This window comes from Macrosteles quadrilineatus, unplaced genomic scaffold (assembly GCF_028750875.1).
Source record: "Macrosteles quadrilineatus isolate MER2022 unplaced genomic scaffold, UCM_ALF_1.0 Scaffold_2__2_contigs__length_208266976, whole genome shotgun sequence".
Lineage (NCBI taxonomy): Eukaryota > Metazoa > Arthropoda > Insecta > Hemiptera > Cicadellidae > Macrosteles > Macrosteles quadrilineatus.
The window spans coordinates 203,088,344-203,108,846 of record NW_026542595.1 but is presented as its reverse complement, the minus strand read 5'-3'; the positions used below and the strand labels follow the sequence as shown (position 1 = coordinate 203,108,846).

The 20,503-nt window shown below is 32.1% G+C and overlaps 1 protein-coding gene across 2 annotated transcripts; it reads left to right on the top strand.

Moving 5' to 3' along the window:
* Positions 1-909: 909 nt before the first annotated feature.
* On the top strand, positions 910-16,016 carry LOC128987589 (paramyosin-like). Of its 2 annotated transcripts, none has more exons than XM_054408520.1 (3): positions 910-1,702; positions 14,823-15,221; positions 15,836-16,016. In XM_054408520.1, exons 1-3 carry the CDS (start codon positions 938-940, stop codon positions 15,992-15,994), a joined length of 1,323 nt encoding a protein of 440 aa, XP_054264495.1. In that variant the 5' UTR covers positions 910-937; the 3' UTR covers positions 15,995-16,016. The 2 variants fall into 2 exon arrangements, 1 of the variants encoding a protein (XP_054264495.1); XR_008490250.1 differs by lacking the exon at positions 910-1,702 and adding an exon at positions 2,776-2,899.
* The last annotated feature ends 4,487 nt before the right edge of the window (positions 16,017-20,503 follow it).

Here is a 20,503-nt window from a genome sequence, read left to right as displayed (position 1 = left end):
CGTTTGCATGTAATAAAGTTTTGCCATGAAATAATCTGTTTGAATAAATTACCTATAACGACTTATACGATTTTCAAGTCATTTTCCGGCATACTGTAGATAAATATTTTAATATAATTTATTTGACAATATAATGTAAGTTAAGTGGTTTATATTTTTGTAGTTGTTTATTTTGATTTGGTTCGAATCAAGTTCAGTCTGTCTGTAGGCCTCTATACCTAGTGTTCGTAAGTAATGCAAATTTCAACTAGTATGGTACGTAATATAAGTTGGCATGTATAGCTATACTTACAGCTACTGTATCAGGCCCCCTTACAGGTATACAGTAGCCCCCTTTTTACTTCAAGGCTTTTAATTCCCACGGATCGGAAAACTTGTTTTATATTAAAATAGTTGGATTTCAAACGTAGGCTATACAATCGAAATATTAAATAGCCACGTGACATTTTCTTACAAGGAGATTTTCACAATGGACTGACACACTTTTCCTATATGCTGGTTAATATACTGTATTGTGTATGATAATGATATTGTCTGTATAGCTACAGCTATTAAGTACAATGCAAAGCAGCTATTCCGAATTACACAGCTACATAATTCCCAATCTACAATTCGATCTCAGTTTAGGATGGGTCTCACAGCTAGTTATTATGGCACATCAATCTAGTGACATTTACCTAAAAAAAACAACTACATTTGTCACTAATTTTAACAAAATAGGCAATCAAAATATCGAATACCATGATGTAGTTTCGTGACATTAAACTTGAGTGGCTTCAAGGTCAGTTAAATACTATTTATCATTATTCCTCGGCGCATGCGCCACTTGACAGTACCGAGGTCGGCCGAGGCTCGAGGAATTACAACATTGCACTCAAGTTACCCAACCGCACACTGTTACTGCACTCAAGCTCGCGTTGTTGAGTGAGGTGCGACCATGTTGGACACCTGTGGTGTTTGTGCAGGTGTCATCCTTGAATCTGAGGAGAAAATCAAGTGCGCAGGACCTTGCGAGGAACTATTTCACCTGTCGTGCGCCATAGAAAGTGAGTCGGAAAATTCACGGGAGGTAAAAGACTGCAAACCAAGGAATCTCCCATCGAATCTGAATTCGTCGAGTTCAATTGTGCAAAATGATTTCTTTGATCAAGTTCTGTCGGATGCCTCGAAACTAGAAAATATTTTAAACATGGTTCCTGATTTACAAAGAAGTGGTATTCGTGATTTGTCCGATAGGTCGGACTTGTTGGTATCTTTGAATAAGGAAATACTTCAGCTACGGAGTGAAAATGCTACACTTGGTAATCGAGTAAGAGATTTAGATGTTAAAGTGAACAATGATATTGTAATGTTCGATGAGTTGAAAAAAATGGTGGGTGATCTGACAAGCAAGCTAGATGAAACCAGCAGGTCGGTGGTGGATCTTAAAGATGAAATTAAATGCATTAGAAGTTTGAACAAAAAAGTTGAAGATGAAAATGCCAGTCTTGTAAATCAAGTTAGGGACTTAGAAAATAAACTAGGTGAACTGAAATCGTCATTAAAACAACATATAGAAAATAGAGTGATTCATACAGAAATACCTAGTGTCAAAACAAATGAAGAGAAAGAAAGTCTTTCTTGTAAACCTGTGCTTCAGGAACACAAAAATGATGAAAACTCGTCTTTGGTTCCAGTGAGACGGAACATCAAATTTTCAATGGTAAGTATATTTTTTCAATAAACATAAAGCCTTAAAAAATTTATAATATAAAGTAGAGTAGAGATATTTTCATTATTAAGAAAAATATAGGGTATATAACATTGTACAAAATCTTTCACACAAAATCTTTCTGTTTTGAAATGAATAATAACAGTCGAATTATAAATTTCGCCAAAGTGATTGTATTTGACAATCATGATATTTGAACTAGTAAACCTTTCGTTTAGATACATTATGTATAAAAAAACATTTAAAACATTGAAAAGTTATTCCTTGTGGTTTGCTTAGTGGGAAGCAAATTTATTGCATCGTATGACCGATTGTCTGAAATCCACCTGAAATCAATAGTAACTACCTTACGTAATTCAACCTGTAAATGCACTTAAGAGAATGAGATAAAATTATGTAGATAATTACAAAAACAAATAGTTTCAATATTAAACTAAAAATTCAGACTCTTAAAGTCGCGCATGAGAATGAACGAAGACGCTTCCATGCATACCAATCTTTTTTGTATCTTCAGTATCTGTTCTTTTTTAAAGGATTAGTTGTCCAAACAGTTTTATTTTCAACTAAGAACTATGTAAAATAAAATATGTATAACTGTTTCACAATACAGGTGCCAACTGTAGGGTTATTCGGGTAAGACTAGGAATTAGGTAAATCGATTTATGGTAAGGAACCAAAGGTTATAAGGTTGGTTGTAGGAAAGCAATTAAAGAAGTCAAGCTAAAAGAAGTAAGAAAGTAAATGGTACAAGTAAAACTAAGGTCATCAAGCAAGACAATATTGGACATAAGTCATAAGCAAGAGAAAGTATTAGGTAACTTTTTATTATTTGTTTTTTTTTATCTGTTCGTTATACAAAAAGTCAGATCATTTTACTATATAATTAAAATCTGTGTTTATGTAGATCATTAGTGATTTGACAGAGTAGACCTGAATTTCTCATAACTTTCTTAGAAAGGTAAATAATTCATTTTCAAGGTTTTCAAAGGTAATACATTGATTTGACAGAGTAAACCTGAATTTGTCATAATTTTCTTAGAAAGGTAATAACATTTGAAATTTCAGGCTGGAAAGACCCAGAAACTAATAGAATTCGCCTTGGATTATTTTGGAAATAAACCTGTAACTTTATTGCGTGGAATTGGCGAAGTCTACGGGGGCAGACTTAATCAGCATGGTTACTTCACGGTAAATATACAATACTGTTAACAGACAAACGGAGTATTTAAACACCTACTGCAGCAAACCTGCAGAATAAGAAAATTTCCATATGCCTGATTAGATTTTCACTGAAATATTTCTATAAACTTTTAAGATTTATTCAATTTTCAAATAACATTAGGTTTAACGAGTACCGTATAAGGTTTGCTGCTACAGGGAAGCAAAAATGTTATAGCAAATTATAGCTACCTCTAATACACAGGTGTACTAGAGAAGGCTATAACCAAATTCAATAGCACTAGAAGCCAGGTTGGCTACGATGAACATGAGTTACGTGATATTCTACTCAGTGCTGCACTGTCCCCTCCACCAAAAAGTGGTAACGGCGCATGCGCACTAAAGAACACATGGCCAACAAAACCATATTAAACAAAATGATGTCCAAGGCTACAAATTCCATTTGATATAAGAAGTGTTAAATCCAAGTAGCCCAATGTCTAAGAATGTGCCAAATACTCGAATAGCTAATAGATCGCTGGGGGCATGTTCCATCACGATAAGTTAAAACAAATTATTCTCGCCATTTCGCAATCTAGAGTCTGATTTCGTCCTCCGGCGAGAAATTATCAAAACATTACAAGAACAGTCCAGTAATAGTAGTGGCGAACTACCGGTTTTACCCCACTTGGGGCACGTTTTCCCATAAGAAATAACATGGGATCATTTTTTGGCCACTAAAACCAAAAATCCTGATCTTTGCCTAAATATCCCTATATAATTGTCAAACCTTATTTCTTACTTATTCCCCATTAATATATTCGATATTAAGCTAAAAAAGCTATTTCTTATATTTATTGACCCTTACAAGTGTAAATGTAGAGTAGTGACAATAGAAGAAAGAGCCATCACTTGGGGCGTTTTTCCCGATAAGAATAACATGGTGAGCTTTTTTTAGCCACTAATTCCAAAAATCCTGCTCTCGACCTATACAAGCCTATATTAATGTTCAATACCATTGTATAACTTCATTACTATTTCAAATCCACATGCATTCACATGTATATTCTCAAAATCATCAACTTGACAGTGGGAGGTTTGTACGCGAACTCGGGCGCGCTCCCGGCTCATGGCGCGCTCCCTTGGACATCCTTAGTGGAAATCCATGAATTCTGACTACTTGGGAACCCAAGCCATTTGACATACAATAAATCACCCTTCCTCCTAATTACCTTTTCTATTAAATACATGTCTTTATATTTGGTCTTTAACAACTCCTCTGTATAGAAGCCTCCCCTGATTATATTGCCATTTTCATCTTTCAAGATATAAGTCACAGGCTTTGTATTCTTAACTTCTGCTATTGTAAATAGCTCACCTGTCCAGTTTGGGGTATAACCTTTACTAAAAACATGTTTATACTTGGAAATTCTCACGCTATCACCCACCTTATATCTTGGCTTCTTAACTTGCACTACTTTAGAAGTCAACCTCTCATGCACATATTTACTATTCTTAATATTCACTTGGTTAGGCTTCATACCTATAGATCTATGCACCTTATTATTATATTTTCGAATTAACTTTGGAAGTAAATCCAACCATTTATAACTCCCCTGAGCACTGAATTCCCTATATAACCAATTCTTTAAAGTTCTCTGAAACCTCTCCACAATTGCAGCCTTAGTTGTAGAAAAAGTGTGATAGTGATTAATATTTAAGTTTTTCATTAGTTTGCTAAAATATTGATTAAAAAATTCTTTTCCATTGTCAGATTGAATGTTTTAACTCCCTTTGGTAGAATGGTTTTAATGGCTTCTGTAACCACTAACCCTGTCTTATTCTTTAGTGGAGCAGCATAAGCTTTTTTAGAAAATGTATCTATTAAAGTTAAAATATATTTATTGCCAGAATTCTCTCTAGCATAGTTTTGCATATCAATTAAATCTATTTGTACGGTTTCGTTTATACCCAATACTTTAAAAGACCTTCTAATGAAATTCTTTCTTGCAGGCTTATGAAGTTCGTGTGCAATTTCATTCATTTTTTATAACATCACTCTTTCCTTGTACTGTAAATATATTACCATTAGCCCCAATCAATAGATTATCTTCCATTCTTTTAAATACATAGTTTTCTGGTATATATGGTCTATTATCTATATACTTAAATCCGCTCAAAGATGTAGGGTCGGCAACTAATAAATCAGGATTGTATTCCATCAAATTAAATTTTCTTCCTCCATATACAAATTTTGATCCATCATAATACATAGCTTGTGACATTAAACAAATATCATCTAAATATTCTCCCATTGGTAGATTTCTTATATATTGTTTTTTGGCATCCCAACATTTTTCTTTTTTATCAAAAGTTATAGTCTGTTCTTTTGTAACACAGTCAGTGTCATCAATGGCATGTTTAACACGTACTAACCTTTTATTATTAAAATCCCAATAGCCTGCTTCCATTTTTGGAACTTGTGAAACATTCACAGCATCTTTACTATCTGTACCTTCCATCAAATTGCTAAGTTTCTGTTTCTTAGCATTCCAAACACCATTCTCAGATTCTAAAAATTCATAATTATTATCGTCTTGTACAAATTTACCATCTTCTTTTCGTATTAAAGTCTGTTGTAAAGTGGGCACATCATTTAAACTTTCACCCTTTTCCACATTAGTAATTTTCTGTTTCTTAGCATTCCAAACACCATTCTCTGATTCTAAAAATTCATAATTATTATTGTCTTGTACAAATGTACCACCGTCTTTACGTATTAAAGTCTGTTGTAAAGTGGGCACATCATCTAAACTTTCACCCTTTTCCACATTAGTAATTTTCTGTTTTTTAGCATTCCAATTTTTATTCTTAGATTCTAAAAACTCATATTTAGTTTTACCTTGTAAAAATACATCACCTTTTCTAGTTAATGTTTGTCCCAAAGTTGATACATCATCTACAATCTCCCCATCTTTAACATTACCAATTTTACGGCTTAAACAATTCCAACTATCGTCTTTTAAATTTAAAGTAGGTTCATGACTAGCCCTGGGTTCTGCAGGCTTATTATATGGATTATATAAACGATAAAATTTATCTATAAACATATTTTTATTTAATAAATAATACCACTTTCTCTCAATTCCTCAATAATGGAATCTATTTCATTATCCACTCCTGAGTTACCGGCTTGGCGACTTAGCCAAAGAAGTCTTAACCTATCTACAAGCTCATTAGGATCATCCCAATAAATATAGTCTATTTTATTACCAGTCACTTGTCTCAAACCTTCACCAACAGATTTAAATAGAGGTTTAATTATATTAAGATATTTAGTATGTTACTATTACTTGAAATTGGTGCACCATCTTTGTAACTCTTTAAATGTCCATTTGTAGCTTCCAAAATTTCTTTATAATTTTGCAAATCAGCCGGAGTATAATCCTCAGGTTCTTTTAAAGTTAACAACTGCCACAAGCCTTTTGTCCCCTTGTAAGTTTTATTTGCAACTGTAACATCATCATTGGCAATATCAACTTCCTTATTTCCAATAAAAAATTTATTTGCTTCTCGTCTAATACCATATGTAGTGTCTGTCATACTACTTTTACTGAGGTAATTTCCTAAATAGTCTGATGCTAAAAGACCAAAATCTAATTTCTGTGGGGTGGATGGTTGTAATGGTTGTAATGGTTGTAATCTTGGTATCATTGATATTCTAGATGGAGTCATTGGGAGTATCTCCATTCGAGGCCTCTCTGATGTGATTTTTTTTAATTCTTGTAATGGCTCTATTAAAGGTTGGAATGTTTGGAACCTCTCTTCAGCCTCTAGAAACTTGCCACGTTTTAAAGCTCTATATTTCTCTCGTATTTGATTTGCAGAGTCAACCAATTCATGTTGAATGTTTTTCATCTTTTATTTACATTTTTGACAAAGGATTGTACTTAAACACTTTATCATGTATTATCAAACAATATGCAGATGTATTTGCTGGTACATTTTCTGCAGTTTCAATCTCTAATTTAATATCAACAATTCCTTCCTTCACTGTTTCGTTCTGTCTAGAACAGTCTATTACAATTAGTGGATATTTCTTCATAAACTCAGCCCTACTAATCATAGGATGTGGGATAGTATTATAGTAAGTCTCTCTAAACCTCATAAACATCTCATAAGCTTTAGAGACATCTCCATTTTCAAAGTCGAGATTTAAATCACTATAAGGATAATATTCAGAGTTTAGAAATACTTTGAGATTTTTTAATTTACAGTGATCAAATTCATCAGTTCTTTTTCGTGCACTATTATCCCTAGCTGTTTGGAAACCAAATATAATATACCTAGGCTTCTCCAAACTTGAAGATGTCTTTACTGACCATGTATGTCTTGTAGTATTGGGATATGAAGGAAGTTCATGCAGCTCTAAACTTCTAAATGCAATTTGCAAATTTTTATTTTGCAATAACATCTTTTGTAATTGTAACTTCTCTCCATCTGATGGTATCACATGTGGCATGACCCATTGAATAGAGTTAAGTGTAATTTTGGGAATCGTATCAGCAGTGCCACTGGCTGGCGCACTAGCGGTTGTTAATATACAATTCAAATCATTTTTGGATCTTTTCAACACCAATTCTTGTTTGACATTTACTAATACCTTATTAAAATCCTCAAATACACCCATTAACAGCTCTAATGGCAAACATGTACTAAACTTAGGCTACCACCTTTATGGAACTCTTTTAAATTTGTGTCAGAATCAAATGCCACATTTGACAATTTAGTAGTTTTATTGTAAGAGCTCAATATTTTCATAAGACTAGAAATTCCTGGGTTTCTTACAATGTCTATTTCTTTACCTGCAACTTCGTATCTAATTTCATCAAATAAGAACGCAAATGCATTATTTATAAAATGACCTTTATCATGATTTTCAATTTCTCCCTTAATATACAGATAACTCCTACATGGAAGAGTTAGCAAATCTTGATTATTAATACATATTCGAATTTCATCAGAATTATTTATTGCCAAAGTGTTGTGGGGAACATAGGAGTGATTTGTAATTTTAACCACACTATCGTCGAATTGGGATTTCCCTGTAACATCTAGAAAATCTTCCATTTTTATTAATAGAAAATTTTAACTTTAGTCCTATTGACTTTAGGAACCTAGCATTTTGTACACTTATAGATAGCTGCCCACTCTTATAAATTCTCATATCTTTTTTATATGACAAGTAATTGTAGTTTCTTCTCCGTTAAAGTCAATTGTCTTGTCGTGCTGATCGGCAAATGTAATACTGACAACATCTAAAATTCTCTTATTTACAGGAAAATATATAATATTTCTTGGAACTTCAATAATTTTGTAGCCGGGAGGAGCTTCTGGATAAAAGCTATGTATGGTGTGTGATTTGTTGCCATTTAAATAGGACCCATTTGCAATATTACATTTTACTCTAATCACATTTACATTATTAATGTTTATTTTATTTGTAGATTCAAACTGAACACCAGGAGTAGAAACACCTTTAAATCCCAATAAAACAGACCCTAAACATGGTTTTGTAAAATCAAACACGTGGCTAGAAAGTAGTGTCGCTTTCATAGTTTTATTATTAGCTGTAAGGAAAAAGTCTGGGATTTGCTTTTGAATTTCCTTTGCAAGCTCAACCACCTCATATGTTCCTTCAGAAATTTCTATTGTAACTGGAGCATTGTGGTCATAATAGAAAACATCATCACCTTCTCTAATGGTTAGTTTGTTGCCCTTAAGTTGATTTAATTTTGGAATAAGCCCTTTAAATAAAAGTTTGGATTTAGTATTAATTAATGCTTCTCCATTTTTATCTATTATAACTTTAAGTTTACCATTTAATAACTGGTTTAAATCATCGACAGAGATCTCTCCTTTTGGTAATGTAATTTTCTCTACTTTTAATATGTTAAAGTATTTAGAGGTTTTTTAACATTAAATATAGAATTATAACTTTGAAATCTACTAATCCAATTACATAATCATCATTTAATTCTATGGGAGGAAAGAACACTGACTTTAGCTCTGACTCTGTACCCGAAAATGTTATAGTAAATGAATCCATTTTTATAAACAAAATTTTTTATGAATGATAAACATAAAATTCCACAAATAGAACTATTTAAATCTTGTATTTGATCAGTTGTATAGAATATTTTATATCTCTCAAAATATTTAATTACTTCTTTTGGAGGTTGGATTCCAAATGGGTCAAAATAAATTACAATATCTTTATTTTTACGATATGCTGTCCAATGTGTGCCAGATGAACTGTCTAAATTAACTATTCCGCACTCTTTTACTCTTGGTGTTAGATTTTTTTAGCTCGTTTTTTAGATACACCCCCCTGAAGTGAGGCACGTCTTTTGCGGCCTCTAACAGCTGGTAGTTGTCCATCTTTTTTATTAAATTTTAATCCGATTCCCATTTTTGCTTTTGCCTTCATCAAATTTGTCACCGCATAAGCTGCAGCTCTTTCAGCAAGATTTGCGTCATTTGCCGTTACTCTAGTCCAAGCTAAGTCTGCTAATTTCATGTCTGCTTTGTTCCGAGCAGCGGTATCGGGATTATTCATGTAGAATATGTCATGCTCTTTACAATAAGAGTCTAGTTTATTTTTTGGAGGTACATTTTTAGCTAAATTCTCACGTACATTCGTCCCAGGTCCACAGTATTGATATGATGGTATGTGAAGTGGAAATGGAAGGTTATTTATAAGAGTATTCAATAACCCTCGACCCCTGTAAGGCTTTAGGAATAAACCTTTGCCCTTTTTACATGTTTTCTTATTATCATTTTTTACCATTTTTATTATATAAAAAATGTCTTTTATTCAACAAAAACATAAATTTAAAATATCACATACTAAGGAGTATATACCAAAGAAGTTGGGTCTATTTCCTACCAATATTCGATGTGTTATTTGTGGTCCAAGTGGAAGTGGGAAGACGGTTGTAATTTACAATTTAATTGTAAGAAAGGAAGGATTAAAATTTACAAACTTATATTTAATATCTAAATCTTTAGAACAAGAAAAATATAAAAAAATAATTGAAATATTTAGTTTGTGTGATGAAGTGAAATTACACACGTTTACTGACTGTGAAATCACACCAAATGATGTAAAATCACAGTCAGTTGTTGTATTTGATGACATAAATAGTCCAAATATTACACAATTTTTCTCAATGGGTCGACATAAAAATATTAACTGTTTTTACTTGTGTCAATCTTACAGCAAAGTACACAAACATTTACGTGATAATGTAAATTTCCTAATATTATTCAAACAAGATGATTTAAATTTAAAACATGTATATCACGATCATGTTGGTAATGACTTTTCATTTGACCAATTTAAAAATCTCTGTCATCAATGTTGGGATAAAACTAAATATGGCTTTTTCGTAATAGACAAAGAAAGGTCAAAGAATAATGGCAAATATAGATATATGTTTGACCAATTCTATCAAGAGGATGGTAAGGGTAAATAAATAAAAGACTGGAGTTTTTTAACATTTGTATTTATTATATATCTACACATACAATTTATGTTTTATCAATTTTATAATGACCAAGGGCAAGAGTGTTGATGCCATCTTGTAGAATAAACCTCTTGTCATCGTCAAAGGATAGTACTTTCTTGTGCATGGTTAAGGTTTGAAGATGATGATTTATAGATTTAATTCTTGTCACATTCTCATAGTAGTCTTGCCCAGTTGCAAGGCAGTTCAAATAATGTTGATGTCTGAGGAGATGTTTAACAGTGGCACCATCAGCTCCTTTAGCTTTCTTCACCTCTAAAGCTTGCTTGTCTTCTTCATATAACCATTTTAGAGGAATGTAAGAATATAACTTTGGTCTTAAACCACAATATTCATACATAATATGACCACCTAATTCATCTTTAAACTTTCCAGTGACTTTTTTATTTTTATCAGAGTATAAGAAATGGTCTTTACTATATCCAGAGGTATCAAAATAGTGTACGTCACATTCTATTTCCTTGTAAAAGTCCTCTGTAACTATAGCATACATTAATGAATCTGTATCTGTCATTAGAAATCTTTTATTCTTAAATTTTGACATATAATTATAGTGGAAATCATACATTATTACTTTACTAATATCCAAAATGGTCATTCCCAAATATATTGGTTTATTAAACTTTACAACTAATTTATTTAAATGTATAGCATGTAAATTGTCATCAAACTTTTTGCTACAGTCAAACCTTGGATTAGTGACATATTTTGTTAATAGTGACTCATCCTTGAGATATATATCACGAAACTTGCGTTGATTCATGATTGTTCGACCAAAGAGACTATTATTTAACAATTTATAAAAGTCTTTTTCGAAATCAGTTTTAGCACATTTGCGTTTTTCAATATTAAAATTAATATAGGGTGCAAGCCATTTAGACTGTCTAAATTTTAAAATTCTATGGTATTTTGTAACAATCAAACCCAATTCCTCATATTTTTGTAATGCTTTATAATGTAAAATATATTTAGTTTTGTCATTTAAATTTGGCATTAATTTGCTATTCATTTTCTCAGGTGCTAATGGGTAGTCATTATGTAAATCATGTAAGCTTTTATCATATTTTAAAACAACTTCTAAAATGTATCCAAACTCATCATTTTGATTGTATTTGTAGTCTATCTCATTAGTCCAACGAAATCCATCCACAGGTAGTGGCTCACACATTGCTGTGGAGTATAGCGAGTTACAATCTAAATATATTAAATACACACTTTCTTGATTGGGGTCATAGTGTTCACCCATATATCTATTATTGGCTTTAGCATAACGTGTGGAAATCATACTGACTCCTCCTCTGATTGCACTTTCTATGAACAAATGCATGTCAATATCTTGAAATAATTGTAACTTTATACCGGTCATTCTAAGACAGGCCTCCCATGTTAGTCCAGGGAGTGAATACATATGTACGGGGTCAAGTTTGTAATCTTTTAAACACAGGTCTCTAAATGTCTCAAAGACATCAGCCAGTAGCAATACGTCTGTTTTAAGATATAAATCATGATATTCTTGTAAATTATTTACATTAAAATGGGTCCAGACATTTTTAGCATGTTCATATTCATTGGGAGAGATATGTTCTTTAGTTAGAGTACTGTAAAATGCTTCTTTTGGGGGTAGAGACTCTGCGAACTTATCTGGTCCCGTCATATATTCATAGGGATATACACCTTTACGTTGTAGTAGTGGATTGTCTATAAATCTAAATGTATTTAAATTGGAAGCTAATTTGTATAATGAAAGGGACAAAAAGTTATAGGAATCTAAAAATACTAAATCATCAATAGAGAATGAAATGTACTTTTCCATATCCTTGGCTATGCAATTTAATTTACGATTAAACTGTGCAAACTTTCCCAAGTGTTGCATTATTAAATGTCCGTCATAATTTTTCAAGTTATGGAAGAATACTGGGATTTTCTTTGTTACTTTATAGTTTAAATTGCAATCATTGTGGGCAGCTCCACGGTATTGGCCAGATGAATGGCAATGATCTTTCACCCTATCAAAATATAGGGGCTTTTCACAAATATGACAATGTGTCGAGTTTTGGAAAGACGCCTCTTGCTCTGGAGTCATTACCAGGGGAATATATATCGCCATTTGGCTTTTAATATAATCATAAGTCTCAAATAATCTTTTAAAAAACACATCCATAACATTTTCACCACTGTACAACTCTTCAGAAATAATCTTAGACTCTTTCACTACAACAAATGCAAATCCAGATGGAGTATGGTTGTTAGAGTTTATAAAGCATTCAAAATCTGCATAAATCACAAATGGGACTTAAAGTTGATATTTATAGTTTTTAAATTGTAATGTATCTTGTTTAGACATTTCCACTCGTTGGGAATCAAAGTTTTTACAATATGTTGCATGACGTTCTAATATATCATTGGTGTAAAAATGTTGCAAACACTTACAAAAATGCTTCTTATGGTCATCTTTTGTAGAGTGGAACATTAACTTATCAAAATTACGAATTAAACAGTAATGTGATTTACGACCTTCTTGTAATAACAATAGATCTACATGAATATTACTATTTAGTTTGGTTGTTCTTAATGGATATATAAATTTATCATATTCAACCCCAAATACATTAATACTTATATCATTCTGTGTTTCAAATTTATCTATATCAGATATTTTCACAGGATACTTTATGTTTGTCATATTCAACTGACTTTCATAGGGTACATAATTAGAAACCCTTTCAGCATGTTCATTAGAGTTCCTTGGATGTAAAGCTGCTAAAATCGACCAAAGGAAGCATTTATTGTCAGAATTTTTAATATTTAAAACTGCATGTTTTGATTGAATACTTTTTGGTGTAGGGATATATGACTTTGGAGTTAGGGGCTTATACTTGTAAACATGCAGCTGCCAATATTTAGTATGGTCATATATCCATCCACTGCCTTGGGCTTGATATTTGTGTATGGAAGCGTCAATCTTTAAAAGTGCATTTTCAATTTGAGGCTTTAAATCTCTCTTCTCAATAGTTAAGGTAGTAAGGCTTCTAAAATCTGCAATACATTCTTTTTCATTGACTAATTTTCCATTTTGATCCATTGAATATTTTATAAATTTGATTCTCCTAACTAACGTCCATTTTATCGGAAGAGGACAAGACTGAAGAGTATTTTTAAGGTCAGCTCTAATCGATTCACCGACAAATTTAATCATTGTATATGGACATTTGATGCAAGAATTGGCGTGTCTTTTAAAATGTCCAACAACATTCGTTTTACAGAAATTACAAGTCTTATGATTTTGTAATATATGTGATTTTAAAGCCACATTATTATCACAGATTAAATTGCAAACCTTGCACAGTTTCACCTTCATTTGATGAATTACCTTGTAGTGGCGAATCAGGTTACTTTTGGTGGAGAGCAACACGGAGCAGTGTTGACAGGTGGGCCTCATGGTCCAGAATGAAATAACACCCGAATGTCATTTCTATTTATAGAATTTTCGAAAATTTTAAAAATTTTGATTAGAAATTAAGAATTACTTCAACAGGAGGTCACCACCCAGGACTAGACCAGTAGAGACGAGAAGCCTGACCGTAGGTCGGGAGCACGACCAGGAGCGCGCCATGAGCCGGGAGCGCGCCCGAGTTCGCGTACAAACCTCGCACTGTCAAGTTGATGATTTTGAGAATATACATCTGAATGCATGTGGATTTGAAATAGTAATGAAGTTATACAATGGTATTGAACATTAATATAGGCTTGTATAGGTCGAGAGCAGGATTTTTGGAATTAGTGGCTAAAAAAAGCTCACCATGTTATTCTTATGGGGAAAAACGCCCCAAGTGATGGCTCTTTCTTCTATTGTCACTACTCTACATTTACACTTGTAAGGGTCAATAAATATAAGAAATAGCTTTTTTAGCTTAATATCGAATATATTAATGGGGAATAAGTAAGAAATAAGGTTTGACAATTATATAGGGATATTTAGGCAAAGATCAGGATTTTTGGTTTTAGTGGCCAAAAAATGATCCCATGTTATTTCTTATGGGAAAACGTGCCCCAAGTGGGGTAAAACCGGTAGTTCGCCACTAAGAGAAATTAAAATAATATCCATTAAATAAAACAATATAAGATCATGATGGAGCATTTCCGTAAGAATTTGTTGGATATTGGAAACTCACTGTTGCCAAAAATTCATTTCAACCAAAGAGTTCAAGAAAAGTGCATTAATGGCAAAACCAGTAATTGACAGTGTATCATAACTTCAAACGTTTATTGTATTTTGAGGTTTTATTGACCTATGAAAAACTATGATTTCACTCCACACTTCATCTACCGTTTTCTTTAGATAACGAAATACTTGTGTTTTACAGGCTGCCCAGGTTTATAAAAAGTTTCTAGAACTGAACAAGGATCAAGATATGTTCAAAAGCTGGCTTACTTCAGTGTGTGGTGCAAATTCTAGATGGTCTAGAGAATGCTTCCAGTGTCTGCGCGATTGGGATATCACATTTGAAGTCCTAGTCCAGCAACAGCAACAAACTATAACAAAGAAATTGCAGCTATTAGACACTAAGAACCAGGGGACAATTACACAAAATACAGAAAACAGAGTGACCCATACAAAAATAGCTAGTGTCAAAACAAATGCAGAGAAAGAAAGTCTTTCTTGTAACAATTTGTTTCATTCACACAAAAATGAAGAAAACTCGTTGGCAACTCGTCCTAAGTTGCTTGAGGTTCCTGTGAGACGGGACGTGCAATATTCATTGGTAAGTATGTTTTCAAAAAACATAAACCCTTATAAAATACAAAATACAAAATAAAGAGTAGAGATATTTATATAAAAAAATATAGGGTATATAAAATAGTAAAAAATCTTTCACATGAAGAGCAGCCATTTTGAAATGAATAATAACAGTCTAATTATAATGCGTATGTGAATGAACGAGGAATATTCCATACATACAAATATTGTTTATCATTAGTATCTATTCTTTTCCAAATGATTAGTTGTAAACACAATTTTAATTTCTACTCTGAACTATGTTAAATAAAAAAAAAACTACTTCACAAAAAAGATGCCAACTGTAAGGGTCTTTGGGGAAAGACTAGAGGATAGAAAAATTTGTAATGGTAAGATTCACTTAGTAAAAAATCATAGGACTGGTTTTAGGAAAGCAATAAAACAAATGCAGCCATCAAAAAGGCCAACAAAAGGCCAACGTTAAAATTAAAGCCACCAAGAAAGAAAATATCAAAGATCTTTATGCTTTTCATCATTCGCTTACTTATAAATAATATAGACAGTCAGATCTTATTATAATATAATTTAAATCTTTGTTTCTGTTGTTTTTTGGAAAGGTAATGAAATTTGAAATTTCAGGACAACAATTCCTTGGATTGCAATATGGAAAATAAACCTGTAACTGAATTGGCAGGAATCGGCGAAACCGACGCGGACAGACTACTTGCTGACTTGATGTATCTGCCAACTCTACCCATCGAATTTTATTTAGATTTATCTAAAAATATCATTATTTAGATATTTTTAGGTATTTTTTGGACTAAACCATTGATAGTTAAAGATTAAACCATGCCTTTTTAATTTTTTAGCCCCTAAAATTTGCCGCTCTAGTCCGCCTATTAGGAAATATGTCCTTGCTTAATCAGCATGGTTACTTCACGGTAAATATTCAAAGCTGCAATAACATTAAACAAATATGTTTAACAATATGTTTAACAAATATGTGTGGGAACATTATGTTTCTTTTTTGGTATAAACACATGACTTATGCGAGGTAAATATGCAATATTATTAAACGGATGCATTGACACCCCGGCCGTAACTAACCTGCAGACTAAGAGGATTTCCAATCGCTTAATTAGATTTTCACAAAAATATTTTCATAAACATAGCTTATCTATTTCATTTTCAAATAACATTGGGTTAACGAGTACCGATCTTACAGGTGAGGAAAAATTTATGTGTGTTTTTTTTTAAGTTAATCGTATACTATAAAATAAATAAGTTTGCCGAATTTAATCAAAGCATTTCAATATAAAAACAAACTAAAAGCGTTTACTTTCCCCCTATATAAATATAATGGGAATTTTGAATGTTATTGAATGCATGAAAAGTAGGAATACTCCCCGTAACCTTTAATACTACATCAATCTGCTTCAGTATGCAGATTAATTAGTTTTTAAAGCTCTACACAATGACAGTAATGACAAAAATTAAAATTAGTATGTTTTGTATAATCATTAAAAAATTACATTTTTGAAAAATTTTATAGAATATTATAGAGTAAATCTAGCCAGGTAAATGGAAATTCGCATAGTCTGCAGGTTTACTGTAGCGGGAGTATTTAGGCTAGGCTTTTATTTGTGGACTAGAATCATTAAGTATTAATAATATAACAAACTAATTTAAAATAATATGTACATTTCGTTAAGAAAATACATACAATTTCAAAAATAAAAAGACCAATAAATGTTTTAGGAAATTTACTTTCTATATGTCTACTTACTCTATAGCCTTTGAAGTTCTGTGTTGCCTACACCACAGGTTTTACTTCTACAATGATAGTTTATTCTCCCCAAACCGATATAAATAGCACCGCGGTGGCCACTGGATGAGTGATTGTGGCTTCTTAGATAATATTCGTTATCAAAGGATGTGCTGGTGCCACAAGAATATTTATGAACATCACTATGACAAAAAATAATGATCAGTTTAATTATAATGTCTAAGGACACACATAAAGTACTATTCAAGGGAGTATGTTTGTTCTATATTACTTAATATATGCATTTAGTTACTAAAATAAAACTAAGGGGTGTATCGTGATGACCAATTGTTATGATCTATCAATCAATCTTATTTATTAAACAAAAATGTTGTTAGAGAACATCAACTTGTCCCATCAGATGTAAGAAGATTTAAATCCAAGTCGATTAGTGTACAAGAATGATGTAGAAGAATAATGTAATAACCACATAGCTAATAGATTGTTGAGGTAACTTTCCATCACAATAAGTAAAAGAAAGTTTTTAAACAACGTTTCGGGATCTGAAATCTGATTTAATCCTCTGGTGAGAAATTATTAAAACATTACAAGAACAGACCAGTAGTATAAGAGAAATTAAAACAATATCCAATAACAGAAACAATAAGAGTTTTCATAATTCAATATACTCACAAAAATCTATTAGTGTTACCACTAGTTACCAAAAATTAACTTCAACCAAAGATTCTCATATGTGTGACTAAAACTTAAGAAATGTGGAATAACGTCAGAGACCAAAATGTGTGTTTATGGTATTTTGATGTTTTATTGACTAATACAAAAATAATACATTGATATAATTCTATTTAATCATTCGCGGGTTTCTTTAGATAATGACATGTGTAACAGTATTTTTACAGGCTGGCCAGGTCTATAAAAAGTTTCTAAAACTGAACAAGGATCGAGATATGTTCGAAAGCTGGCTTACTTCAGTGTGTGGTGCGAACTCTAGATGGTCTAGTCACTGCTTCGGGTGCCTGTACGATTGGGATATCAACTTTGTAAGCCAGAAACAGCAAACAAATAGAAAAAAAGAAATTACAGCTATCAGGTGATAGTTAACACCAACTGGATGAAGATATTTTCTTTTGAGAAAGAATTATTTTAGACTTTAGTTGAGTTAACTTGGAGTTGAGCATGGCTTAAGAAGGCAGTATGCATTAGGCATTAGAAGGCAATATTATGTAACACCTAAGTACTGGCATATTTCCATTATTTGCATTTATAAGTTTTGCCTTATTTTAAACTCACTTTCTTGTGTGTCATTCATTATGACACATAAGCTTAGGGTAATCTATAAGTATAAAAGAGGATGTTTGTATATATATATATATATATTTGTTTGTTTGGCAGTGATAAACTCAGACACCGCTCAACCGATTGCCACGAAACTTGGTACATACGTGTAGAATTTCATGGAATAGGTTTATACACCATCAATTTCGTGATCCGTCCAATAGGCTCCGCCCCAGTGGCTCTGGAGTTTCCCATGTTAACCTTATGAGAAATGGAATTAATGAATCTTAACAGCTGTTTCAATTAAACAAGTTGGTTCTGTTCTATGATGTTCAATAGCATTAAAGTTACAAGGATTACCAACAGGGTGCAGCACTATTATTTCTTTTACATTTATGACAACAGCTAATTTGCAACCAAAAGGTGAGTGAGCGTAGCGAACGAGCTCCAACCTAAAGGTGAGTGAGCGTAGCGAACGAACTTCAACCAGGACGTGATTGAGCCATGCGAACGAGATCATCTTGAAAATTAAGAAGTTAAACGGGGCAAAGCCCGCGGGTTACAGCTAGTTTTAATATATATTTGTTCACTAGCCTGAATACTAAAAAAAATTGATCCGTACGAGATAAGTTTAAAACTTAAATTTACAATGAAGCTAATGTAAAAAGCTACCTTTTCTTTGGTTTAAAGTTACGATTATGTTTAAACCTTTTTATAAATGATTTATAAAAGAGGTATATTCTATCGGTAACTGATATTTCTGATATTTTGCGATCAAAAGCATTGTTTGGCTTTTACCAATACTTAAATATTTAGGATGGAACGTTCAATGAAATGCCTGTGTTACTTTCTGCTTTGAATATCAAAGCGTGTATACTTGTATATTGAGAAGTTTTGTTCAATATTTTGTAACACTAAGAAATGACTTTACTACTTCGTAATGAAACAAGTCGCTAACACAACTCCCAAAATATAAAAAATAATGCAACACCAGTTTTAACATGTTGTATCACATGCAAGTTTAATTTACAATGCTGTGCGAGACTGGGTAAAACCCAGATGTATGGAGTAAAAGTGAAGCTAAACCCATACATCTTGGGTAAAACCTATCAACGGATATGATAGTCATCGTAAGATAAGTTTAGCAAGTGTTATCCATCAACCAATTGAAATTTAAGTGTCAATGTTAACACAACTCAATTGCAAAGATTAATTTTCATATCGCTTTTCAAAGTGGTTTTTATCTCTAGTTGCTTTACCCATGATTCCCAAAGAACTGATTGTTTGAGAATTGATATTTTAAATGTGGTTTAAGCGTTAAACGACATCCTTAAAGCATTTTTAATTTTGAGTTTTGAATGTAAAACCTTTACTGGCTTGTAACTGTTAGTAAAAAATTAATTTTGAGTTTCAGTTTTTATTTACTATTTCATAGACCATAAAATTTTTTAAAAAGGGTCGTACAATTTTCAGAAAATATTTTTAACGTCTTTAGTTGGAAACTAGAACACCACTTAAAAACTCTTGTAGTCATTGAGGGTTGCAGCTCTTTGAAGATAGTAATAGCAAATTAACTGAACCCTTAGTCACTAGATTTTAGAATGGAAGTCATAATAGCTTTAACCTAACAGGTTATTTATTTTTATCAACACGTTATGTTTCAAGTCCTTAATTGCTAGTTATGCCTTAGGCTCTGGGTACTTTAAAACACAGTTAAAAGCAAAGAATTAATATAACAAATCTATTGAATTTGTGACGGATATTGTATTTAGTTTATTTCTGATACTTCAACATTTGTCTGTAGCGGTAATATTATCTATAAAAAACCAGTAAATTACATAGGAAAACTAGAAAATAATGATAATTGTATGCCTATACTATTTAAACATTAACCGCAGGGCCTATATAAACTATTCTATTAAATGTTGCACTATTTAAGTCACAAAAAGTCTGTGGTTTACACACATTTTTTAATATACCAATAACATTCAATAGAGTTGTATTAAATCAATATTACTTTGCCTTGTATACGGGATATTTTATCTATGTCAGCTGTCCAGATAAATTGTAAATGTTCTTCCTTAATTAAAAATCTTCTACATACTACCAACTCTGTAATCGAGGACTGGACTGCTGCCAATTCATTGTGTATAAGCAGTAGCAAAACACAGAATATTGAATTTAGTTTATCAAGTACCTGTTCAGATAGTGTTAAGTTTTTGGGAGTATTAGTACAGCCTAACATT

Bases quoted from the DNA above. Each gene is read 5' to 3' on its own strand.
- LOC128987589 (XM_054408520.1), top strand. From the start codon at position 938: ATGTTGGACACCTGTGGTGTTTGTGCAGGTGTCATCCTTGAATCTGAG. The intron at 1,703-14,822 runs GTAAGTATATTT...TGTGTTTTACAG, and splicing joins GGAACATCAAATTTTCAATG to GCTGCCCAGGTTTATAAAAA. The intron at 15,222-15,835 runs GTAAGTATGTTT...TTGAAATTTCAG, and splicing joins GGGACGTGCAATATTCATTG to GACAACAATTCCTTGGATTG.